Here is a 26,502-nt window from a genome sequence, read left to right as displayed (position 1 = left end):
CTACTAGATGGGGATTTGTATGCAAAATGTCACTAAAAGCGCCATTTCGTTCTTATAAAAGCACGGATGACCGCGATTGGCCCATATGTTGTAGTCTTTTGGACGCTGAGTCGACTGGTTTTGGTCCGAAAAGGCTGCGATGCAGCGTTCCTCCTTTATTCCCAATCGAACATGGTTGAACAAGTGGTCACGTGCTCCTGGGTGCCCAAATCACCTGATCACCGCGCCAGCAGGTGACAAATTTCACACCAAGGTTCAACTCGAGTTCAACTCGAGTGACAGGACTGCACCCAAAAAAGGTCAAACAGGCTAGTAAGTTGTACCCTGCAGGCACGGTGACCAGGTGACTGGTGTACGCAGGAGCACGTGACCGCTTGTTCAACCATGTTCGATTGGGAATAAAGGAGGAACGCTGCATCGCAGCCTTTTCGGACCAAAACCAGTCGATTCAGCGTCCAAAAGACTACAACATATGGGCCAATCGCGGTCATCCGTGCTTTTATAAGAACGAAATGGCGCTTTTAGTGACATTTTGCATACAAATCCCCATCTAGTAGGGCGCAGTCACCCAGTTTCGGTGGAAGTGCGCGAGTTCGATTGGGATTCAAGTAGGAAGGGAGCGTCGCAGCTTCCTCGGACCAAGACCATTCGACTCAGCACCCAGAAGACTACAACTGGTGAAAATTTGATTTTAGGGTATACTTCCCCTTTAAAAGGGGTGCAGCATGCCGGTGAATGGCTTTGGCAAATATCCTGACAAGTCATTTAAGCAGCACTAGATCTGCAGCTGGTGCCTAGCCCCTCGCAAAGAAAAACTAGACCCTGCAATCGACATTCTAAAAGCATGACAACACAATACAAATGAATTGAACCTGGTATAGCCGGCACCCAAGTTGTGACCAAGCACAAGTAGGTAATAGCATGCCTCCACTTGCACAGTACTAGCTGACCATACCTACCTCAGCAGCCTTTTCTTTGTGCTCCCGCAGGTACTTCAGCTCCAAGTTGAGCTCCCGCAACGTGCCGTCCTATGAAGATAAGCGGAAGCACACGCGCGCACGCACGCATACGCACACACACACACACGTGCACACGCGCGCGCGCGCGCACACACACACACACACACACACACACACACACAGGCAAATGAGCCATGGTCGGGTGCGCTAACTACTTCAAAGTATTGGGTTGCGAAAACAGCCGACACAGGCAATGCGGAACATCAATTCGAAAGAAGAACATATCCTCACCTGGTCTTTGCGGAACTTGCGGATGTTTTCCAGAGCTTTGATGTATCTACATGTAGAAATAGAAGATGCACAAGTTTCAGCACCACTACACTGTACAGTATATGATTGTGATGTATACGTGCGTACAACAGCCACCAAACACGATGAATCAGGCAGAGAGAGACTAGCCTAGCTAAATGGCAGAGAGAGAGAGAGAGAGAGAGAGAGAGAGAGAGAGAGAGAGAGAGAGAGAGAGAGAGAGAGAGAGAGAGAGAGACGATAACAGAACACAGCGACTTGCACACACCCGACAATACTGATTGTGTTGCAAGCTGTCGACCATGGCACCTGCCAACTCAGTGTAAGCAAGTACAGTAGTTGCCACAGACGCAGAGAGCTCTAGCACTCCCATGTTGCCAATGCCGTGATGCTCGACAAAGCGTATATGAAGAAAGATCACATGCAGGTCGGCGACCGTGGTGCATGAAGGTCAGTTTGCATCCAGACGGAGTTCATTACCCCAAATTATAGTCTCAGATGTCGTGGAAGGCACTTGTCATACTCTACCACGACTGGATGCCCATGCTTTCGCCGCGGTGAATGCTATTTTGTTGTATCGGGGACATATTCTTGCTTGTATGAGTACATGCAGAAGTATCACTTGTCTCTGACTTTCAGCTCATTAGTCACAGCTCATAATTATGACTACTTTCCTGATGTCTTCAGCGCTCTGTTTCGATGCTGTTTCCCTAAAAAGACACTGCTTCCGTAGCTCTGTTATGCTGCATATTCATCGCATATTTTCACTTAAAAGCCAAAATTGTCGCATAATGGCCGCATAATCGTACTATACAACCACAATATTGCCACATGATGTCAAAATTCTCTCCTCATTTTTCTGCAGGGACAGTACAGTACTACAGCGTTTATGTCACAGTATCACAGATAAAACGGACGGCATGGGCTGAGAGTGGGAACCCCCATCCCCCGCACCGGGCTTAGGTCAATGTGCACCCCCTTGCTAGAACGAACCTCGTCGCAGCGAAGATTTCGTCAAACTTCGTTTTCAGCATCTTGCCATCGCTTAGCGGCCTACGCACAATACACAGCCAAGCACCAGAGCACTAATCACGGCCAAGCACTGGAGCACTAATCACAGCCAAGCACCAGAGCACTAATCACGGCCAAGCACCGGAGCACTAATCACGGCCAAGCACCGGAGCACTAATCACTGCCAAGCACCAGAGCACGAATCACAGCCAAGCACCAGAGCACTAATCACAGCCAAGCGCCAGAGCACTAATCACGGCCAAGCACCGGAGCACTAATCACCGACAAGCACCAGAGCACGAATCACAGCCCAGCACCGGAGCACGAGTCACTGCCAGCAGCTCCTAAATGATTGCAATGGGAATGTAAACTAACACTTCACCCCGTAACCTGTATTCGTGATACTAAGCGAATAAAGCAAGCACTGAACTTGCCCACAATTATCAGGTTAAGAAAGAAAGCTAGACAGTGATGTGTGTACTAGTGTGTGTTGGCTGCATGCATTGGCTGTTGGGTTACAGGTGTGTGCTGCAACAATACCATATTGCTAAACGTTCTCCAAAGCTCCACTGAAGTAGTAGCCGAAACAATCAGTCAACAACTAAAACAAACCGAGTGCAGTCGAGTCAACAGCAGGTCACAATGGCCTCCCTCTACACCCACACTTACCACGCGGAGTCTTCCTGATGGCAGAAAATGACATTGCTGAGCACAGCTCTGGAGACGCCTAACAAGGACACCATCTGCATCAGAGGAGCGAGCGAGCGATCAAACAAACAAAACACTCCAATGCGTCACTGCATGTAGTGACACACGTTGGAACATGCACCCAACACAAGCATGTATCCGCATACTTCAACAGCAACACAATGGCATAGCTAGTATGCTAAACTCCTGACTAGCCAACCACCAGTGTACTGCACACAGTTTCATTTTCGGAACATTGGATGTTGTTTTCATTACTTCAAATGCGAAAATTCTACGTACTTACAACTATAACCAACACCAATGATGCAGCTGCTGCCGCCGCCGCCGTAATAACAGCAACAAAGACAATAATGAGGATAACTGAGGCAGAAGCTAAATATGTATCCACTCACTTCTCGATCGATGTCAGCACAGCGACTGCTAATGCTGGCTTTCTGTAAAACAAGAAGAAAAGCATCGATATCGAGAATGAGCCATACAATATAGAGAGCTATAATGCCTCAAGTCAACGCCATGCCCCAAAGCTTTCTGGATACGCTATCACTATCTATTATATACCTCATTGAAGAGGGTGAGAACATTACAGTCACAAGGACAACAGGAGTCAACACTGCTACACCTATTCATCATCATCATTTCTTACCTCTCCATTGCACTCTTTCTGTATTGTAGACTCGACAGTCTTCGACGTAATACGACTTGCCTGCAATACACGTAAAGACACGTGTACAGTCACAATCGCATCTACACTTTGCCATGTTGCAGCACCATGATACAACACCAAAGTGCGAAAATAAAATAATGGGGACCCCAACTGCGCTACTGCCACTTGCATTTGGCTGAATGACAAATTGACAATGGCAAAAGAGAACAAAGACGACTACCTCAGGTTGTGTGGAAATGGGAAAAGATGAGTGGACTGCCATGAGGACGTACCATTTGCACAGCCTGCATGCGGCGTGTGATGCACACAACATTGCCCCGGACGTCAACGAACTTCAGCGCAATGTTCGCTTTAACCTCTCTTTCACCAGCAACCTGCACACAAACAGACAAAAGAAAGGTTTAGTGACTTGTAAACGAGCTGAAAATTGATCCCGGAGCTCCTTAGGGCGCGGTGCGCTCACACTGCGGCAAGAGGCGCGCTTCCAAGCAACAGCATGAAACAGAAACGTGATGGTCGTGCTCACACAACGTCTAAACACGCCAAAGAGAGGTACTATGCTCTCCAATTTCTTGACGTTCGGAAAAAATGCTTGCCTTTCAAGTTCAAATTGAGTGAGTTTTGCAGGCAATCTTATTTCATGAAAGGCCAGGACGAAAGCTCCAACCTCAACGATGATGGATGGCTGATTGGTTCTTCTTCACGAGAACCAGTGTTTCCTCGCCTGGGTGCCTGAGCAGTTCAGCATTTCCGCCCAATGATCACGCACCTTGAATTCGGGCCCGGTTTCATATAAAAAAAACGACCACGCGATTTGACGTCCACAGTCAAGGCACCCCTCGTGATTTCGTGTATACCACCCTGCACTACGATGCATTGAGCACACTTTCGAACTGCCCCGACTGGCCGTTATTGTACCAATGCTCTTCAAGCATGATTTAATCAAGGCTACAAATTCCAAATTTCAAAACAAACAAAAAACAAAAAACATCATTGTATATTCCTACTATACGTAACTCAACCATCGCCATCTTTTACCAGAAATGAAGTACATGTAGTCTCCTTGCTTGTAAGCACAAGAATATACTGGAATCCGAGAACCTGGTTGAGCTACTTTGAAGTACAAACTTCAATTCCATGCACTACTTCAGCACAAACGGTGGAACTGCCGCAGCCTGCCACGTTACTGGAATTGCAATTTGTTCGTTTCAAAACGGCGAAGAACATACCTTAGGGTCATGGATGAAAGCCCCCATTGCTCCGGTCTTCGGGCCCGGTGGAAACTCGCCCGTGGTGGCATACTTCAGACACTCAATGATCGTCTACAGCACAGCACAATTAACAGATTGAGAAATGAACCTATAATCCAGAGGGGTAATCAGCAGCATTCGGCCTTGTCCAGATTATTATCAACCCACACCGTTGCGCTCTCCGGCCGACCTCAACGCCTTGTCACGGCACACCATCAGCATAACGACACTTCAGTCGGTGCTCTGCTCCTTCTTTGAAGAGAGAGAGCGCAACGGTGTGGTTTGGTGGTTGATAATAATTCGAGAAATGAGCCTCTACAATGTAAAGCACCAGGCTATAATGCAGTCAGGCTAGTGACAAGCCATACACCAATCACCTCGATAGATGAGTGCCAAATGTGTCGCTCTTTTAAAGTCTTTTTCTTGCACGCATTCGGATACATGTAGAAGCAGACTGCGAGTGCAAGATCCAATCGTGTGAAATAACAGGTCAGGAATTTAACACATTCCTGTTTAGGCCATGGTAAAAAATATCTTTGATTCTCAAGTACGCGCGCATCGATTTTTGGTGGCGCACCGACGATTTTTTTACTTCTATGCATGCATATGCGTGCATGAAAACGGTCAATGCGAAAGGCATGAATCCGGGAGTAGTAAAATACCGGTATTTTTCTACTCCCTGGCCTGAATAATAAAATAATTATAAATTAATTATGAACCTGTGACGTACACATGTGTGACCCTATCTTTGGAAATAAAAAAATTGTGGGAATTAAAATAAAAAATCGCTCGCTCGCACCGATTTTCACAGGCTCATGACCTGAGAATCAACTTTATTTTTTACCATGGCCTTATCATTTCACCAGTTCCTTGCTGCTGTAATGTGGCACACATGGCGACACCATCTATTCCAGACAGCACTAAATAGTAAATATTACACTCTGTCAACAAATACACATGTACCAGTAACGTGAAACTTCAGTGTAATGTACATCCAATGGCCATACAAGTACAAATGTGTACTTCATAGCCGATGTATTGAACATGTACATCCGAAGTCAGATGACTGGTATCGCATAACGCAGGGTACTAAAGATAGTACTGCATGTCACATACTATGTTATATCCAGGGTATCCTACACTGAACTGTGTGTCACTTTTAAATGCTGGTACATGTACGATATTATTTGCACCCTACTGGTTGCGACTTCGGCGATAATTATAAGAAGATAGGTAAGTCGGCGGGAAAAGAGCGAGCTCGAGTTTTGTCAGCAGCCAACCTTCTTACTCCTTTACTGTCAACAGCGCACGTATCCAGTGTCTTTCTCGCCACTGCTACGGTTGTGATGTCAAAGGCTTCAAAGCAAAGCAATGAATGTCAGGTTTGTCTCAATCCTGATTCTCTAGGGTGGAGTATGTCGCCAGAATTACACTCCAGCGTTTTGTTCAGCGCCAGAATGTGCTGTGCATGTTCACTCACTCACCGCCATGTTGCAGTAGGTGTGATGTGCAATGTACTTGTGTGCCACACTATCATGTGTGTATCCGCACCCCGGCACTGACTCCATGTTATCTGTATTATCAAGGTCAGGGCGGTCTTCATTTGAACATTGCAACAACTCAGGTGCACAAGCTCAACTGTAACATAAGATGTTAGTACTATGATCAGCATCTGCAGCTTGCTCAGTGCATTTGCTAGTACAATGTACACTGTACAGTGTACACAGTACACTGATGATGGATGTCTACCTACAGGCTATGTGCCTGGTGGCTGTGTAATCATTTGGTAAGCAGTGTGCGCGCGCGTGTGACCGTGTGTGCATGTGTGTGTATGAGTGTACGTGTGTGTGCGTGTGTCTATGTATACGTGCGTGTGTCCGCGGACGTTTCTCCTGGTTTTCCACGCATCGTACTGTACTGTGTACATTGTACTTGCATTCTCTCGAATTTAGAAAATGTCTAATTCCAGCTTTCTATTTTCTCTAGCTTGGTTCTTCTTTCAGGAGGGTGCGCTGTAGTGCAGCCACTCCGGACCCCGGGATATTTCGTGAAATCCGTCATTCCACACAAAAATTGCAACTCGAAATTCTTATCATTCCTGTTCGACCCTGGAACAGCCTACGGGAGTTTCTTCCGGTTTTCGCTGCCTGCACCTGGGCCGCCGCCTGTACCAATATCTACCATAAATTATTATGTTATGGTGAAAAAGGAAGACAAAATGTTACGAGTTATGACTAAAGCGGGATTCACAGAAGCTTTTTTGCGATGCGACTGCCGCGAAACCCCCAAATCGCAGCCATCTCGCACACCACGCAACTGCCGCAACTGGGCCATCGCAGAAGTTGAGCTTGGCTCAACTTTTGCGATGCGACAAGCGATTTGGCGTACGATTTTGACCTTTTCTACAGCAAAGTTGTACAAAGGTTCAAGAGTTGCCTATAAATTTGTACAAGTTGTACCAAACCGCGCGAATATCATGGTGACGTACCCAAATCAGCAAGACGTCGCATCGCTGACTTCTTCTGTGAATGGTATTTCGCGAGTTCGCATCGCACGCATCCGTCGCAGATCACGTCGCATCGCGTGTCGCATTGCAAAAAAGCTTCTGTGAATCCCGCTTAACTGTCCACCAACGTAACCAGATCTTATACATGTCAGCGAGTGCGACAAAATGGCACAAAACTGACAAAGGAGTACTGAGACATTCGGCGACCTGACACCTAACTCCAACATTTCTCCAAGGCGCAAACCAACAACCTTCCATATCATATCCTTCCATAACTTAGTCATAACTCGTAACATTTCGTCCTCCTTTTTTCACCATAATTTAATTGGCTCACCATCCGAGTTAAATTATTATGTTTTGTCGCAAATGCTTCAGATTTTCTTCCGGGACTTCTCCAGGAACACAAGGTGAATTCGTGCGATGTATTCATGCTGCGGAAAGCACTCAGATCATGCGTACCTCTTTTTCGCGGCTGGGGCATGAGGAGGGGAGTGGGTGATTGTGATGTACAAGTGGATACTAGTACATGCATTTGATGTCAGATCAGCATGGCAAGCTCTTTCCCTACCGTTTTGCCAGCTCCATTCTGCCCAACGATAAGCGTTAGAGGGCTGTAGATCTTCACCACGACTTTCTCAGTGTGGCTAAAGCTGCGAACACCGCAAATGGAGAGCTTGTCCAGTCGTGACATGCCGGTGTGCCCGGTTCAGTGCCACCGTAGCAACTGTGTGAAAGAGTTCAGAATCTGCAAAACTCAGGCCCTTTCAAGCAGCTAAATCTGGGGCCAGCAACGCAGGCTTCATTGCAGCATCGCATACGCCTTGCGCCACTCTCAGTTACCGTGAAATAGCCTGATTGTTTCACACTGGCAATGGGCAACAACTGCTTGAACGTCTTCGATCCAGTGTAAATAAACGATGATGAACTGAAAATACATGAAAACGGAACATGCTTTTGCATTTCGCCGGACTTTTCGGCTTTGGCGGTAAAACAGACTTTCTAGATTTTCTATTAAAAAAATATTCGCAAGTCTCGGCGCGCGCGGCGGATCGCGCACGGAGGACAAACCGTGTTACCGCGCGGCGGGGCCATGACCCCATAGACGGTCTACGGATCATTTTTTTTGTACAGTAGTATGGTGACTATGGTCCCAACTAATCTTACCCAAGACCAGACCGGGATCCTACCCACACAGTTTGTACCCAGATCATGTGACTGATTGTCTCTGCCTTGTCATCATCCAGGGCAGCCGGCAGGGGCATATGCGCATTGGAAGGTATTCCACTTTGGGGTGACCCTCCCTGGGAACGGATTTGGAAAATTGGACCCAAATACCGTGGAATCCCGCGGATAAGCCCGGGGCCATGGGCTTATCTGTTTCACAAAGACATTTCGGTGGGCTTATACGAGAACATGGGCTTATACACGGGCATGGGCTTATACGCCGACACCAAGTTGTGCTATTGAAAAGTATCAAGGAAGTGAGAAGTACATGTACATTGCTGAAAACCACTGTGCAAACAAAAACAACCGATGATTCTGCTGAAATGTACGAAAAAAAACTATAATGTGCATGTACATGTACTACGTACATGGTATGGCCAAGAGTCAAGTTATGGACTCTCGGTATGACCTAGGCCCATGGGCTTGTACGATGAAGCTTTGTGACGGCCGAACAAACCCTGGGCTTATGGGCATGGGCTTATACGCGCGGGTGGGCTTATCTGTGGAATTCTACGGTATTGAAATAGCCGGGCACGGGCCTATATTTCATTGCTTCAAATACCACAATTATGGCATGATATCGGTACACCTGCCGCACCAGTTCCAGCCCCCCCCCCCCCCTGTCATCATACTACTGCAGTGCCTGAGCACTTGAAGAGTAAAATAAGCTCCTGGGCTGGGGGCTTATGCACAGGCTCCTGGCTACAGCTACCAGGTATGTACAACCGTGAATACTATAGTCTACCACCAAGTCCTGTACCGTGCAGCATACTAGTAGTAGCCTGACTTTTATTTCATACTGACCAACCACCACAATCTCAATCCCTTGACAAGACATGCAGAATCCCTGGATTTCTCTCAAAATCCCTGGATGGCACAAAAACAAGTGAAAAAGAGCTTTTCCCGCCAAAAAAACGTTCGACTCTGCAGCTGTGCGTACAGCACAGATCGACCCTGTACTAGGCTGTAGTGCAGTGTGATCAGTCGGCGCCCGCCTGTCACCTAAAGTCTTTGTCAGTGCAGATCTTGCATGGTCAGGTCTTCAAAGTGCTGTGCACAGTTCGAAGTGCGAATGAGCACCGTACATACCTTTGAAAAAAGTTCAAAAAACCGGGACATTCGGGGAGAAACCATGGAGTTTTCAGGAAAATCCTGTATCAGACAAAACTTTGGTTTTCCGGGAGTTTGCTTGAAATCCCCGGGACCCCGGGAGGAGTGTTGATTTTCCGGGATTTTCCCGGGAAAAACGGGAGGGTTGGCCAGTATGTTATTTAAATTTTGAATAGGGTAATCCCCACAGGCCTAAGGCCTTTTTTACAGGGCACCCTACAGTATGTGATTACGTACAGACTTTGCGGAATAATAATGAAAACGATGAGCAAGAGTGAATGTCAGCTGGGACAGAATTCCACCGGCCAGAAGCCAGAAAGCTCAAAGCGAATAAGCCATAACGGTTGCATGCTGCTCCTATGCATGCTCGAGTCCACATCTAGTCTACCATGGTCTGCCTGCAGCCTGACCATGGTCTACTGCGTGTGGAACTTACTTGTGGAATACTAGCACAGTCAGCATCTGGTTGAACTGGTTCTCGCGTCTATCATTTTCGACATCGCTACTCATACCTGAGCCTTAAAAGATCCAGGGGCCAGGGGCATGGCATGGAATGCAGACGTACTAGTAACTACGGTATTAAGTTTACTACTTACGTTACTAAGTTTACTACTTACGGTACTAAGTTTACTACTTTAGATAAACTACTATTCACTCTTCAGCAGTAGAAGCAGAAGTGGCGGAGTTTGGCCCTTTTGTTAGTCCGAGTATGTGCGTGTTGATGCTGGCAAGGCATCAGCGGTTTAATGCTAGCTAAACTACGTAAGCAAAACAGTGCTTCTAGCACGGCTACATACATGTACATGTACATGTATTTGGGCTAAAAGTACTCATGGCCAGCAATCGAGGACAGACACAGGCACAGTGGGTTGGTCAGAGACCATGATTGAGATACGAGAGGTACCTGAGAGGTACCTGGTTCAAGTCCTGCCTGGGAGCGGTTTTTCCAGCCGTGCTGCTACCCACAGTCAACTGGGAACTTGTGGCCAGGCACAAGGGGTACATGGATGCAGCTAATAGGGTCGTTTTCGGCACTTGTGCCAGTGGTTGTGAGACTTATCCACTCACCCCCATCGTTAGGCGCTGCATCTGCCGCTAGGGTTTATCGGGTGTTAGCGGCCGTCGTGAGTTCCCTTCCGGGAACGGACACGATAATTTACTTTTTACTTTTTAACCGAGGACATCTGAGACTTGTAATGTTTGTACTCCTCCGAGGTGTGATTTTTGACATGCTGGGCCGGCGGCCCGGCGCCCCAATACAAGGGAAGGTTGAAATCAACCCGGGGCGAGAACATCGTACTAACTTACTTCTGTGCGCATCTCGCGCCAGGTTTGAATAGCACTGCACATGCAAATTTCGTGCGAAAGGATTCACGTGACCATACAGAACTCTAGAAGTGGACTTTCGGCGGCATATCAGTATTTCACCCGGGTCAACTGTCTTCATGTAAACGCTCACCTATGTTGTCTATCGTACAGACTTTCAACCCGGGCTGAACTCGACCCGGGTTGAAAACAGTCTTATGTAAACACAACTTAAATCAATCGAACTCATAATCATCGGGCTGTAAATCGTGTGCTGGCATCGAAGATACTGCAAGGTCGGGTGTATCCCAAGGAGTCGTATATGCGACTCCCTGGTGTATCCAACAGCTCCTTATTCAAGTGCAAAGCTTCAACAGCATTGAATGCTCCGTGATTACATCATCAGGGACAGGAGCTGACCTTGAAACCCGGGCCGTGTACATGGTGTATACCTACCTACCTACCTTCCGCTGAGATCCTTTTCCAAGAAGCTGTGAGCATTTCTTGTTTCTTGATGCGCCACTGCTTTCACCGTGCGATCCTTTCCTTCACGATGGCAATGTGAGCCGCGTCAATACTGCATTTCGTGTCCGAAGCGTCTGGTAGCACGCATTACAGTATCCCTTTTCAGCTGAAACACACGCGCGCATCCTCCACAGTCTGTATGTTGACAGTAACGTGTTGCGGTGGACCAGCTGCTGCGGCCTTTCGCTTTCGGAGGCTTTCCTGCTGCGGGCAGAAGACCGCTTCCTCGAAGTTTCAGCACCGGGATCGCGGGAGCACTGGACAATCTTTTCAGTATCGCAGCTGATTCATCGCAGGAGCTATACAAATTAATAACAATGCAATAGTTTCACCCCGTTTGCATCGCTCCTGGACAGCTCCTCTTTCGAGTGGCTGCTTGGTGCAAACGTCCTCGGAAACCTGCATGCCGCCCAACTCGGTGGAGAAAATCACGACTTCAACAAAAAAAACTCTAGTAATGGTCTCTACATGATAATGACTGTATGCAATACATGTACGATGATGATGTAGATCTACATCGTGACTATGTATGGTATGCAATCGATGTGTCACCGGGTCCGTGCTTGCAGAGGGCCAGGCGCCTAGCGAAACGCAAAGCAGGAGTGACAAACTACTAACTTGGTGGTTGTCGGATTGCTGTCATTTTCGAATGTCGCTTGCGTCATACCTTCTGGATTCTTTGAACCATGAGTCCACTGCAGTCAAGTCATGTCAGCAGTCATTTACCAGCATGATCCGGAGTGGTCTACGCTATAGGAGAACTGTTGTTTGAATTGGACGGTGTTTTGAGAGACACGAGCGAAGGTTCGCTCAGCCCAGCAGTTGAACTGTTGAACTGCCTCCGAACGCCAAACTAATAATTTTATTACTTTCCACAACAGCTGTATACGTGTAGTTCAGGTACTAGTTACTGTTGTAGTTGTTACTGGGTGCGTTCTACAAGTACTTCATTCCGCTGGTTCAAAGTTCAAACTGCTCATGTCTTGGCGGAGAAGAATGTGCGCTAATCGAGCGGAACGACAAACATCATTGGCCTGCATCATCGTACTCGTAGGCCTGGTAGCGGTGCTGGTGCGGACTTGTGCGGGAGATGCAGGTAGGCCTATATTATAGGGTGTGTCTCTTTTGATACTGATAAATACTGCGATAGCTATGTCGCTACTACTACTGCTACTAGCAAGAGTACATAAACCTTATGTACTCTTGCTACTAGATATAATAATTATGCCTATCAGGTACTCTTACAATGACTGTGTACAATAAAAAGAACTGAGGGAGATGCAGTACCTACCCAACGCCCACATTCCACAGTCAAAAATCAACGTGATTCGCTACAGTCCATTCAGAAAAGGTTGAGCGCTGGCTCTGGAGAGCTCCCCTGTTTGGCGATTTTGTGGTACACTGTGCAGTGCCGCGCGATTCGAAACTTGAAAAAGGGTCCAAAAAGGCACCTCAACTGGGGTTCGAACCGCAAATGTACTGTTATGCAAGTGGAGTGAACGGCCTGGATTTTCATGGTTTTTACCCGATTCAGTGCTTTGGGGGCAAAACCTGGCCGAAATCCTATTCTTGTTATGGCCTGCTTTTTGGAGAAATAGACTTCAAAAACACAATTGGAAGAGCATTCCATGGGGGATTGCCAAAAAAAGGAGACGAAAACTCAAAATTTGACCCGTTTATGGCCAAAAGCTAGGATATCAACCTTTTCTGAATGGACTGTAGTCTGTTCTGTGATAGAAGTTCATAGAACTAAGTTACTTCTATGAGGCATACCGTACTTGCGTGATTAGTGTCCCTGGGGCGCTATTTTTTCAATGTCCATCACAGATGGGCCCGCGGCACTATTCAAGCGAGGGCACTATTCAAGCGAGGGCACTATTCAAGAGAGGGCACTATTCAAGAGAGGGCACTATTCAAGAGAGGGCACTATACAAGAGAGGGCGCTATTCAAGAGAGGGCGCTATTCAAGAGAGGGCACTATTCAAGAGAGGGCACTATTCAAGAGAGGGCACTATTCAAGAGAGGGCACTATTCAAGAGAGGGCACTATTCAAGAGAGGGCACTATTCAAGAGAGGGCACTATTCAAGAGAGGGCACTATTCAAGAGAGGGCACTATTCAAGAGAGGGCACTATTCAAGAGAGGGCACTATTCAAGAGAGGGCACTATTCAAGAGAGGGCACTATTCAAGAGAGGGCACTATTCAAGAGAGGGTACTATTCAAGAGAGGGCACTATTCAAGAGAGGGCACTATTCAAGAGAGGGCACTATTCAAGAGAGGGCACTATTCAAGAGAGGGCACTATTCAAGAGAGGGCACTATTCAAGAGAGGGCACTATTCAAGAGAGGGCACTATTCAAGAGAGGGCACTATTCAAGAGAGGGCACTATTTTTTCAAGAACTGAAGCCACCAGTGCAGTGACATGGACACGATATATTTGCAAAAGAACACCAAACTTGCACATGCGCTTGGTTACAAGCCCGGGGGGGGGGGGGCACTATTCAAGAGAGAGTTTTATTAATGACTGGATGCAATGTGGTTCATGATGATGGTCACAAACACCAGGTACAGCGTCAGAGAGTGCTCACTGGCGAAATCCAGGCAAGGGGCACACTTTCCGCAGCCCAAGTCGAGTCAAACAGTCGCTTTTTGGCCCTGCGGCTCCACAACCCCGGGATGCTCAGTTCACACACCTGTATGCGTACCGCACATTGGGATTCGCAGGCACGGCTCTTGCGCGAGTGGTTAGATTTCCCTGGTCAGGCCACACTGATGGTAGAAGAACGTATATTGAAATCACATCTACATGTGGATTCGATTCCCATCGCCCAATAGCCACAGTGTGCGTTTCTCCCGCGTGCCGGTACTTTTAGCAGGCACCCAATCTGTAGATCCTGCAAGCCTTGGATTCACCGTATGCATACTTGCAAGTAGATTCAGTAGATTCTGCAAGGATTCACCGTATGCATAGATTCAGACACATCCTTTGCTAGTCCGACAGTATGGGTATGGCCTTAGATCGCTCTGCACGTTGGATGTTGTATGGCCTTAGATCGCTCTGCACGTTGGATGTTGACTGTACACTCAGTGTACAGTCATGTATATTAAAGCGGATTCGTGTAAATTGTGTTGTTTCTGCTGCTCCCCTTGATATAGTTGCAGCGGCAAGTGTTGCACCCAATATCACAACTCATCCTGGCAGTTATGTCGAGATCTTAGACCTCGTAGTTCAGACTGCGTCATCAGCACTGAATGGATACAGCATCACATGTGCTGCATCCGGCAGTCCCCAACCAACAATAACATTCTATCGCAACAATGCATTGCTGACCTCGAGTGGACTTATAGACAACGGTGTCAACTACCGGGTTATGTCTTCCAAAGCAACTATTCTTCTGTCATCGATATCGGGAGTGTCTGCTGATGCGGTGGCGTCTGCTGCCTCTGGATGGTATACATGCCTTGCGGCTAACGAAGCAGGACTGGCCTACTTTGATTTCACCATTGCAGCACTCAGTAAGTTCCAGGTCATATCTATGTGGATGGGTGGGCGTGCGTTAATTCTCTGTTCTTCTTGTGCGTTCATGTGTCGGTATACGTGCAAGTAGGATAGGAGAGGGGACGATAACTGGAAGTTTGCCACCACTTGCCTCTACCGGCTTTGCCTCTAGTCTTCTTGGCTGCCTATCTGCCGGTCTCTCTCTCTCTCTCTCCCTCTCTTCTCTCTCTCTCTCTCTCTCTCTCTCTCTCTCTCTCTCTCTCTCTCTCTCTCTCTCTCTCTCTCTCTCTCTCTCTCTCTCTCTCTCTCTCTCTCTCTCTCTCTCTCTCTCTCTCTCTCTTAACCAAATGGTTAGCACCATGGTCAGTGTTGTCTAGTGCTCAAGCTAGTTTTTGTGTGTGAATGATCAGCCACTGCAAGGTGTGAGTGTGTATGGAGGAGCAGGAACATCATGCTAGAATTTACCCAGGTTCCTTGAGTCGACTTCAAAGTACAAGCTGAAGTACAATGTATGCACAATACCACTTCCACGATGCAATGGAGTATCGACCTAAACTCTTTACCTCATCGCGCTAAGAGTCTGCGATGCACAATGCACCGCAGACTCTTAGCGCGATCCTGCATGGCACACACAGTCCAATATTGCACGCACACCATAGCACTCGAGTCGCATGCACCTGCCATGTAGACAGTGAGCCATGGGCGTTGCTCGTCGCAGAAGTTGAACTCTGCTCCAACTTCCCTTCCCGCAGTGTAGCCTACGATGGAGCTGTGACCACCAGTAATGCAAACGTTGGAAGAAAAACTGTGGATTGCATCGCTTGTAATTTGTCACCTATCACATTGCAGAAGTAATATTGTGCATTGCGCTTTTGGAGTGTTTGATAAGTCTGTGTTACTCTGCAGTTACCGTATTATCTCTAATATAAGCACGGTCCTTTATTTTTTCAATGTACCTCCGCCCTGTGCTATTAATGGAGACGTTCCTTTATTGGAGACTGTTCCATTATTATTTCAACCTCATTTCAGAGGCCTGTTGCCATGCCAAATTCATGTCAGACACACACATTTCAGGGTTTTTTTTTCGCCGGTACAGATAATGAATTTACACAGTGTGCTTATAATGGAGACTGAGCACTTTATTTTTGAATGCCGCCCCAAGGTGTTCTATTATTGGAGACGTGCTATTATTGGAGACTGTGCTTATATTAGAGATAATACGGTAGTACATGTATCTGATAGGGCTATCTCGCGTATGTTGGGGTCAATGAATTTTAAAAGCTCTGTTCGGCCACATGTGTGTGTGTGTGTGTGTGTGTGTGTGTGTGTGTGTGGGTATGTATGTGTGTGTGTGTGTGCCTGCGTGCGTGCGTGCATGCGTGCGTGCGTGCGGGCGGGCGGGCTTGCGTGGGTGGGGGGTGTAAATGCTTGCAAACATGTACACATCCATACATTGGTGTGTATTTGTGCATTCCAGCAACGCCAGTCATAGTGAATGGCCCCACCAATCTGACAGTGTACTACCACCTGGCTAGTAACTTTGCTGCATGGCACTGTGCGGTCAATGGCATTCCGACTCCCACAGTTACTTGGCAAAAGGTAGGCAATGGAAACAAATGTTGTCCCTGCCCCTTTTAGAACGTATATGCCCTTTTTGTGCTGGGTCCACGCGGGCGGTGTGCGGACTGCGTGCGGACTGCGCAGATTGCGACCCAGCACGCATGCACGCATTTGTACACATTCTTGTTGTTTCGATTCCTTGCCTTTCCTTTGACTCTCCTTGGAGTAAAGACGAAATCAGTCCTCTGAGTGTGGTGTACGCGAGATTATGTGAGAGTAATCGGAAGAGCCTATCGTCCGGAAATACCCCCCCCCCCCCCGCAACAATTGCATCAATACTGTTGTATTCAATACCATGCTGTTTGGGGCAGGCCCGTCGCTCCGACTTAAAGGGGAAGTTAAGGCAAAAATTAAAATCTCACCAGTTGTAGTTTTCGGGGTGCTGAGTCGAATGGTCGTGGTCCGAGGAAGCTGAGACGCTCCCTTCCTACTTGAATCCCAATCGAACTCACGGACTTCCACCGAAACTGGGTGACTGCGCCCTACTAGATGGGGATTTGTATGCAAAATGTCACTAAAAGCGCCATTTCGTTCTTAGGCCATCATTTTTTATATCTATGTTTCGCGTCGTCCGCACGCATACGTTTTGATTTTTTCCGGAAAAAAATAAAATAATCGAACATGCACAGTGAGTGTACGATCGTGCGAGTCATCAGTGTGGACTGGTTGCATACGGCGAAGCTGGGATTCAGAATTGGCCTCGAGGCCAGCGTTGGTAGATCGTTTGTTCTGCATCTGCGAGCAGAATTCTTTGAGCTTACACCAGACCGCATCGATCGCCTCAAGCTGAGAGGATGCGTCGTTTCGGAGCTCTTTGCACCGCTGCTTAAGGCTGAGTACAATAATCCAGCGAAGCATGGGCACCAACGGTTGCCTTCTCTGTCCAAAGTGAATACTCTAATTTCAGAAATTTTCGGTGCTCAACATTTTCGGTATGAAAGCAAAAGGCTTGGTTAGGTGAACAGAAATTTTCGGTACAGAGAAGCAGTTCCCTATTGGATTATGTGTGTTAGTGTTTGTTCGGTGTATTGAAAATTTAGGTATGAAACAGATGCACCGAAAGTACCGAAAATAAAGTACACCGAAAATTTGTGAAATTACAGTATTTCCTCTTGCTGATAACCCAGATTTTGTGCTTCGATGTACGATTTTTCTTTCGAATGTACACCATGCACGAGCTATTGACAATAGTCAATAGGTTATGTGGTATGTACAGTTCTATTCACCTCTGATGATCCTTTTTTTATTATTTTGCAACTTTTTATTTCTTTCCACCTCTCGCATACGATTCTGGAAGTTGACCTGACGCGAAACATAGATATAAAAAATGATGGCCTTATAAAAGCACGGATGACCGCGATTGGCCCATATGTTGTAGTCTTTTGGACGCTGAGTCGCCTGGTTTTGGTTCGAAAAGGCTGCGATGCAGCGTTCCTCCTTTATTCCCAATCGAACATGGTTGAAGAAGCGGTCACGTGCTCCTGGGTGCCCAAATCACCTGGTCACCACGCCAGCAGGCGACAACTTTCACACCAAGGTTCAACTCGAGTGACAGGACTGCACCCAAAAAAGGTCAAACAGTCTAGTAAGTTGTACCCTGCAGGCACGGTGACCAGCTGACTGGTGTACGCAGGAGCACGTGACCGCTTCTTCATCCATGTTCGATTGGGAATAAAGGAGGAACGCTGCATCGCAGCCTTTTCGGACCAAGACTAATCGACTCAGCGTCCAAAAGACTACAACATATGGGCCAATCGCGGTCATCCATGCTTTTATAAGAACGAAATGGCGCTTTTAGTGACATTTTGCATACAAATCTCCATCTAGTAGGGCGCAGTCACCCAGTTTCGGTGGAAGTCCGCGAGTTCGATTGGGATTCAAGTAGGAAGGGAGCGTCTCAGCTTCCTCGGACCACGACCATTCGACTCAGCACCCCGAAGACTACAACTGGTGAAATTTTAATTTTTGCCTTAACTTCCCCTTTAAACGGTCTTTGGAGGTGGGGTGGCCATGCAAGGGGGGTCGGGGCCCTCCCCGGAAAAAATTCAAAAATTGAAGCCAATTGCAAGCATTTCCGGGTATCTGGTGCCATTCTCGCTCCACATATACTGGCATACACAGAGACATAGACAGCAATAGCGACAACACACAAAGTGAAGGGTAGTTGGCCGCAGCCAGATGTGAACCGGATAACGAGTGAGGTATGGAAGCAAGCAAGGACTGAGAACAGAGTGTCTCAGATAGAATAGTCGTGCCAGTGGATAGCAGAAATAGGCCATGATGCAGAACCACTTGGGACCGTCAGATTAATTTTCCTGGACCGAGCCAGCCGGGAAAAAACCCTCGCGCCGACGGACGCATTTGTGAGGGAAAAAAACCGGGTGTATATCCCCAATGGCGATTAGGCATCATGTAGGCATGGCAAGCACATCACGGCAAACAGTGATAAAAAGCATTGATAATATGCACAGAAATAAAGGGTGGGAGGGCAGGGACACTGGTGAGACTCAAAACTGACTGAAGAAGTCAGGAAAAGAAGCGACAACAAAGAACACACCAGATGCCATATTTGCAACTGAAAATATTTCGCGAGAAATCATTTCTCGCCTATCTCGCTGCGCTCGGCCGGCGAGAAATACAACTTTCAGTGTAACTACAATGAAAGACTTTTTGATTCTGCAACAAACCAAGAAGACTTCATTACCCTCCTCCGGGAAAAAATTCAAAAATTGAAGCCATTTGCAAGCATTTCCGGGCATTTGGTGCCATTTCAGTTGTAACTGCAATGAAAGACTTTTTTTATTCTGCAACAAACCACGATCGGGGACAAGGATTCTTCATTATTTGCCACGTTTGCGTTGAGCTGTGATCATTGCGCTTTGTTGCAGCGTGCTAAAAAACGGCCGAAAAAGTGAGGCGGTTTCAGCCACCCCAGCCGCCCCAGCTGTGACGGCCTTGTGGGGTATAGTAGGTCTCGAACAGGCAAGACAAACTATAAGCTACTCTGCATGTTTTGATAATAATTGCTATGGTAAATTGTGCTAGGGATCGAAGATAATCCTAACCCCATATTCCATATTACAGTGGTTCATACGTTAGAAAACTGGCTATTTCGCCGCTACCTGAAATGTCATAATAGTCTCACCATGGGCACAGTAGACTCCCGCCTGTGTGTGTGCGTGTGTGTGTGTGTGTCTGTCTGTCTGTATGTCTGTCTGTATGTATGTATGTATGTATGTCTGTCTGTCTGTCTGTCTGTCTGTCTGTCTGTCTGTCTGTCTGTATGTCTGTCTGTCTGTGTGTCTGTCTGTCTGTCTGTCTATCTGTCTGTCTGTATGTCCACCTGTCCTTGTAAGCAAACTCTTCTAACAGTGACTGCTCGTGTCAATGGTAACTTGATACATGCTGTGATCCATGATTGCTTTCTCTCTCAGGACGGAAAAGAACTGGATACCACAGAGCAGCGGTTTAAGATTGACACGTACGCCAACCACCACTACTTGACTGTGCGCAACTTGTCAGCTTCAGATGCGGGTGCATACGAATGTGTTGCCACCAACAAAGTGGGAAGAGTTACATCTTCGACGGCCTACTTGACCTTACAAGGAGGGATGTGTGAGTTAATTTCCTTTCCTGCCTACATTGTGCTGCAAAATTGGAAATTCTTTCCAATCTCTGGTGACTTTGGTGCGTCCATGGAGCTATTAAGCCGAGACCTCTGGTCGACTGAGCTTAATGGGCCCCACCACCACACTCCATTATTCATCCCAGTGTCTGGAGATAATGTGGATTTTTGTAGAAAAAAAGAAAAAAACTCCAACATGCCATATATGAATAGTACACACCTCATGCATTCCTAGCACACAAACAGTGGCGTAACCGGTCCACGTCAGTTTAGGGGATGCACGGTCGAAATACTCTTGAAGCTGTTTGAGCAGTAGGTTTGAAGTGTACTAATTATATAAGGCTAGCTTCAGGTAAAAAATATACCAGTTTTTCTGGTGTGTCCTACTAGTACAACATGCCACTATCCAGTATGTATTCACAATGGTCCTTATGCACGTCGTACAGATGTACACAGTTCTGTACTAGGGACGTAGGTGTGTACATACCCGGTTGGGTGTTCATTGTGTGCTGTACATGGTTGGGTGTTCATTGTGTGCTGTACATGGTTGGGTGTTCATTGTGTGCTGTACATGGTTGGGTGTTCATTGTGTGCTGTACATGCGCGCTTGACCAATTTAGCCTCATAATTAATGGCAAACAATCGCTTTTCCGGCTTCTTTACTTTGGATAGAACTAATGACTAGCTAGATCTTTGTCGGAAAAAGTTTTCGTATGAAATGCCTTCAGGGCCCATGTTCTTAGTGGAAATAGCAGTAAACACAATAAGGTCCTGCCCATTCAACACCCAGCCGGGTCTATGGGGTTCTACGAGATTCTACGGGAATTTGTGCATCTGTACAACGTGCATAAGGCGTGCACAAGGCCTATCCCTTTCTTGCCCTCTACATGCCTTTACTGCTGACTATAGCATCGGCAACTTCCCTGCTCAGCCTGCCTAACACTGACGTGCAGAAAGTCTCAACGCGGCAGTCATCCAGTACACAGATCACAATCACCCTGCTCAACGTCTTCACCCGCAGCCAAGTCATCAGTTGGTACGCGCTGGGAGTGCCCGTGACACAGACTATGCTCAAATACAGTGCTAGCAGTGGAAAGCGTAAGTAAATGCAACTGCAGTTCAAACCGTGGCACTGTTTGTTCCCATGCATATCCGTTGAGCTATGAAGCCGAGACCTCTAGTCGGCTGAGCTTAATGGGCCGCACCACCACACTCCATTATTCACCGCAGTGCCTGGAGATAATGTGGATTTTGTAGAAAAAAATGTTGCTAAATGGCTTAGGTGTCGGATACCTTGAAAAAAATAATCCTACAATGAAACATGTCCAAGCTGCCCGCTCAGGAGACCTTACACATGCGGCCCCTCTGAGCAGGGATCGTCGTATCCAGGGTCATTTGACTGGAAATGCGGCAGCCCTTGGTCTTAGCTGTAGTGGTCCTCAGTGACAGGTGGTCGCCGTATCAGAGTAATCCGCGGCCTTTACGGGTCTCACTGCTGCAATCAATGGAATCCGATCCCATATGTTTGCTCTCAGGGGTCAGTGTTGTGAAGCTGTAACATTGCACTGAAGCACACCAGCGTGGGTCAGTGTTGTGAAGCTGTAACACTGCACTGCAAGCGCACCAGCGTGCACTAGTGCAGTGTGCAGATTGGTTGCTCGGCCCGACTTCAATCCCGTTCAGGGAGGGTAACTGAGAGCGAACAAGGCTGCAATTTACCCAGGGCCTGGGATGTTTACCGATACCCAAAGTGCAATGTCCGACCACCCGGGTCACTGCAGGCTACTCTCGGCTTACCATCACACGGCCGAGTCGAATTGACATTCAGCGTACCTACACGGCTACAATGCTGCTCAATGAAATCCGATTGGACAAGCGGCGAGTCAGCGTTGCACCCCTACACCAGTGGCAGTGCTCACAGACCTAGGGCTGCACACAGTGCACCGCGCCCGTCGTCGCATACTTGACTTACTCGATCGGATTTCATTGAGCAGGACTGTACATGGCCTGTCCTGTACTATGCATTCAACATGCATTTGCTAGTTGTTATGATGGTTTTAATACAACCACAAGGAGGACTACTTTAGCTGTACGCATTTCCTATTTGTCGACATGCATGAGCATGATTACAATGTAAAACAATGGTTGCAGCGCGCACCGCGAGAAAGAACGAAATGATTTGTTCAGAACGTGCTGTTTTCTTGTTACGGTCATCAGTGGGTCTACGTAACGATGGAATGGGGACTAATCATCATTTTCCGTGGCATTAATGCATGTCGACAAATAGGAAATGCTTACAGCTAAATTAGTCCTCCTCAGTGTGGCTGTGTTTTAAAGCTGCTGTCTCCAGAGCACTTGTTCAGTTATGATGGTTGCTATTGCTAACACTTTGACAGCGGCCCAAATCAACGAGGATCAAGTGCAGCAGTTCTAGTCTACCGTAGTTTCCTTTCTTGAGGCATGAATATGCCTAATCTCAGCTCCCTTTCCATTCCTTTTCTATTGAAATGTTTACTTTACTACTAGGGTGGTCACATGATCCAAGGAATTGTTCTTCTTTTTGTTATGCATCCAGTCTCTGAGAAGCTAAAGATAGAGGGTCTACAGGAGGCAGACTCTGGCGTCTACTCACTCAAGGTGGATGCTCAGTTGTTCTCGAATGCCAGACGGCTGCAAAGCGCCTCACAAACGCTACTGGCCATCGGTAAGACACAACATCACCGCTTAGCTTCATGGTGAGATGAACAGGAAGAAGTCTGCATTGGTGAACTCTTTGCCGGACCTAGCGTGTCCCTAGTATGGCCTCGAGCTAACAAGGGCATGTGAGAGGAACATGCTGAGCAGGCCCGCCAGAACCGGTCCGGTTGATCAGGTCATCCGGCGCCGGACCAACATTTTGGCCACCAACGTGTGGTTACTGCTGTGGAAGTTATGTGTGCCCACTACAGGTGGAATCCTGATAATTTGAACCTCCAAATGCCAGGAAAAACTTCTAATTATCCGGACATTCTAATTATCCAAACATGAACCCGCAACACAATATGTATGTCAAAATGCTCCCATGTTCACGCAGAGTTGCGCTATGGACCTTAGATACAGATTTCACGGATACTGAACTGACCAGCACAGCCTGCTCTTGAAAACTGAACTGACCAGTACAGTGTACAGGGAACTTCGAATTACACTTTGCTTACTTCGAATTATCAGCACAAATCCCACACATTTTCTATGTAAGTGGAATCCGTGGAACTTCGAATTAACCGGACATGTCCGGTTCGGGGTTCGAATTATCAGAAAAGTTTATGTGGGAATCGTATTGACAGAAATCGGTCCTGTAAAAACTTCAAGCATATTCGAATTATCAGGATTCCACCTGTATATCATACACTAAGTACGAACGGCTATGGTATGGCCGGACCAATCAAAAACCGCTTCCGCCGGTCCTTTTTTATTTGTATTATTATTATTTTTACTAGAGCCACGTAAACCCGTCATGTGTGAACCATGAATAAGGGGAATGGTGGCGTGGTCTGGGATGCTCTGCCGGCCTTGTGTCTCGGCTTCATCACAACCAGGCGCGCCAATAGCAGACTGAGAGAGAGAGAGAGAGAGAGAGAGAGAGAGAGAGAGAGAGAGAGAGAGAGAGGGGGGGGGAGGGTTGGGGAGCAAGAGAGGGGGAGAGAACTAAATATAGTATAATTATACAGTCGTCCCTCTCTAATCCGGCACTTGTTAATCAGGAACCCTTGCCAACCGGCGCACTTTCTGATGAAACCGATTTTTTCGTTCAATTCCTACATCGTAATCCGGCACTTGAATTCCGCGTCCGGCAGTGACTTTTTGAAACGAATCGCTCAAACTGCACGTAGTTTGATTTCATAATCCGGCAGTCGTAAATCGCGTACCGTACAGGTGCACTCCTTGCCAGGCCAGTCTGGTCAGTGCCGCGCGCGCGGGGCCACTTCAGAGTTCAGTTATCGATCGAATTCAGTTGACAACTGTACTCGACCTCGCGCGGGAGAGTTCAGTTCGGTTGGTTGTTAGGACTTTTCCGAACCCGAACTCAATTTATACAAAGAGAAAGACCAAGGAACTACAAGTTACGCTATGCTGTCCACTAACACCACCAGTTACTAAACAATCAGCGACGATGCACGACACTGACCGACGGTACTGACGTTCTACAACTAACTGGCTAACAGCTCTAGCACATCTTGGATGCGCACTCCAACAGCCTTCCAACTCTGGCACAAGCATCCCGTGCACTTGCTCATGCAATTGTTTGCTTCGAAGGACATCCGTCGTTCGACCTGCATGATGTCGACTGCTTGCGTGGCCTTCTCAAGAGGGTCAATGTTGTCCAGGAGACAACTGCTAAGCAGTCAACCATACTTTCTTATTTTAGCAAGGAGTAGTGTCCTGCCAATTTTCAGGTCTGTGTGTGTGTGAGTGTGTGTGCAAGAGTACATGTAAACATGTTCTCTGTTTTACTTTATCACTTTATCACTGTGTATATTCCTGGAGAACAGTTGAGAATATAAAGTTGTGCACCAAATACTTGGATCAACACGGAAAAACCCTGCGTTTTGACGTATGACACATGCATGCAATTGGGTAGGGCCGGGTCAGAGGGCAGGATTTCTTAATCCAGCACCCTCGTTAATCCAGCAGAAAACGCCGTAGCAAAAGGTGCCGGATTAGAGAGGGACGACTGTATAATGCGTAAGGGGTGCACATTCAGATCCAGAGAAAAGGATAAGCAGGGCACAAGGCGTATGGCAATATGCAGCAGTGTGTAGGCAGATGTGCATACATATTACAGAGTGTCAGTGGCCTAGTGCCATTGCTGAGCACGGAGGTGCCGGAAGACAGACACTTTGAAACTTTGCAGCCGTTTCCAGTCAGGTGGTTGGTTGAGGACGGCGGGTGGTAGGGCATTCCATACAGGGACAGCACAGGCGGGGAAGGCTCTACGGCAACTTTCCCGGCTGTTGACAGGTAGCCCTGTCTCAAGCTGGTACTGAGTTATGCATGTCGAGACGGACGAGAGAGAGACGAGTGGGTCGAACATGGGCTGGTCGGGGGCTTGAGAGGGAGGCAAGAGCTGACGAAGTGGGCTGGTAGGATTGGAGCACAGTAGCTTGTAAATGTAGGTGCAAGCAGCTACCATGCGCCGGACAGACAGGCTTTGCAGCATTGCGCCGGGGCCAACCAAGTGGAGGGCTGAGTGCTGCGTCTGGTCAAGTCGCTGCAAGTGACAATCTGCTGCACCCATCCAGACCAATGGGCAGTACTCCATTACTGGGCGTACAAACCCACGGTACACTGTAGCTCGCCTGCGAGAATCCAGGAGCGACGAGGCCTTCCGCAGGAGCCCGAGACGCTGGCGTGCTCTGATGGCGACGGTACGGAGGTGGCGGCGGTGGGAAAGTTGGCTGTCCAAGGTCACCCCAAGAAGCTTGAGGTTACTCTCTCCATTCAGGGGGACATCCGCAAACTGTACTGCTGGGAGGTCCCAGGCGGGGCGGTGATGGTCAATAGTCATGGCCTGGGACTTGGCTGGCTCGAACGCAATTCTCCAGCTGGTGCCCCAATTCACAAGGGCATCGAGGGCATTTTGCAGGACTGTCGAGCTGTGGTCAATGGTATCCATGGTGGACAGGCACTGAAACAGCGTTGTGTCGTCAGCGCAAGCGGCCAGATCTACACCTGGTGGAAGGTGGTCATCGGCATCGTTCGTGTAGAGCAGGAATAGTGTCGGTCCCAACAAGCTACCTTGCGGAACTCCGGCTGTGATGCGGTGTGGGCTGGACGACTGCCCACCAATGACGACACTCAGGCGCCTGTCCAGCAGGTAGTCCCTCAACCATGCAAGGAGCATGCCGGATACACCGTACTGCTGGGCTTTGTGGATCACACCTGGGTGGGAGACTCGATCGAACGCGCCAGCGATATCCACAGCAACAACCCGCACAGCTCCGCCCTCTGCAGCCACGGTACTCCAACGATGGTGTAGTAGGGTAAGGAGGTCCTGCGTTCCCAGGCCGGAGCGGAAGCCGTACTGGTTAGGGGTGAGGATGCGCTGGCGCTCAAGGAATCCCATAAGGCTACGATTGATGATAGCTTCCATGACCTTTGACGGTATTGGCAGCAGGGATATGGGCCGGTATTTCTTTGTTGCGGACTT

The 26,502-nt window shown here is 47.8% G+C and overlaps 2 protein-coding genes across 3 annotated transcripts in view; one reads left to right on the top strand and one right to left on the bottom strand.

The window, feature by feature from the left end:
* The window catches only part of LOC135809503 (DNA repair protein RAD50-like), a 36,193-nt gene extending 27,857 nt beyond the window's left edge, over positions 1-8,336 (bottom strand). Inside the window, exons 1-9 of the mRNA XM_065322863.1 lie at positions 7,976-8,336; positions 4,881-4,973; positions 3,924-4,025; positions 3,631-3,690; positions 3,380-3,421; positions 2,949-3,022; positions 2,262-2,321; positions 1,251-1,296; positions 960-1,028 (exon numbers count right to left, since the gene is read on the bottom strand). Of these exons, the coding sequence (XP_065178935.1) occupies positions 960-1,028; positions 1,251-1,296; positions 2,262-2,321; positions 2,949-3,022; positions 3,380-3,421; positions 3,631-3,690; positions 3,924-4,025; positions 4,881-4,973; positions 7,976-8,098 (669 nt within the window). The 5' untranslated portion in view covers positions 8,099-8,336. The remainder of the gene's footprint in view (positions 1-959; positions 1,029-1,250; positions 1,297-2,261; positions 2,322-2,948; positions 3,023-3,379; positions 3,422-3,630; positions 3,691-3,923; positions 4,026-4,880; positions 4,974-7,975) is intronic.
* A 3,979-nt stretch (positions 8,337-12,315) lies between these two features.
* The window catches only part of LOC135809497 (hemicentin-1-like), a 26,009-nt gene continuing 11,822 nt past the window's right edge, over positions 12,316-26,502 (top strand). The window contains exons 1-6 of one of the 2 annotated variants that reach the window (XM_065322855.1): positions 12,316-12,667; positions 14,734-15,087; positions 16,548-16,669; positions 20,125-20,305; positions 21,225-21,413; positions 22,891-23,019. In XM_065322855.1, coding sequence (XP_065178927.1) covers positions 12,550-12,667; positions 14,734-15,087; positions 16,548-16,669; positions 20,125-20,305; positions 21,225-21,413; positions 22,891-23,019 — 1,093 coding nt within the window. In that variant the 5' untranslated portion in view covers positions 12,316-12,549. The remainder of the gene's footprint in view (positions 12,668-14,733; positions 15,088-16,547; positions 16,670-20,124; positions 20,306-21,224; positions 21,414-22,890; positions 23,020-26,502) is intronic. The other variant, XM_065322854.1, reaches the window with a different exon arrangement.

Source organism: Sycon ciliatum, chromosome 2 (assembly GCF_964019385.1).
Source record: "Sycon ciliatum chromosome 2, ocSycCili1.1, whole genome shotgun sequence".
In the NCBI taxonomy this organism is placed as follows: Eukaryota; Metazoa; Porifera; class Calcarea; order Leucosolenida; family Sycettidae; genus Sycon; species Sycon ciliatum.
Note: the sequence above shows the minus strand (reverse complement) of the source record. Positions and strands in the feature narration are given on the sequence as shown.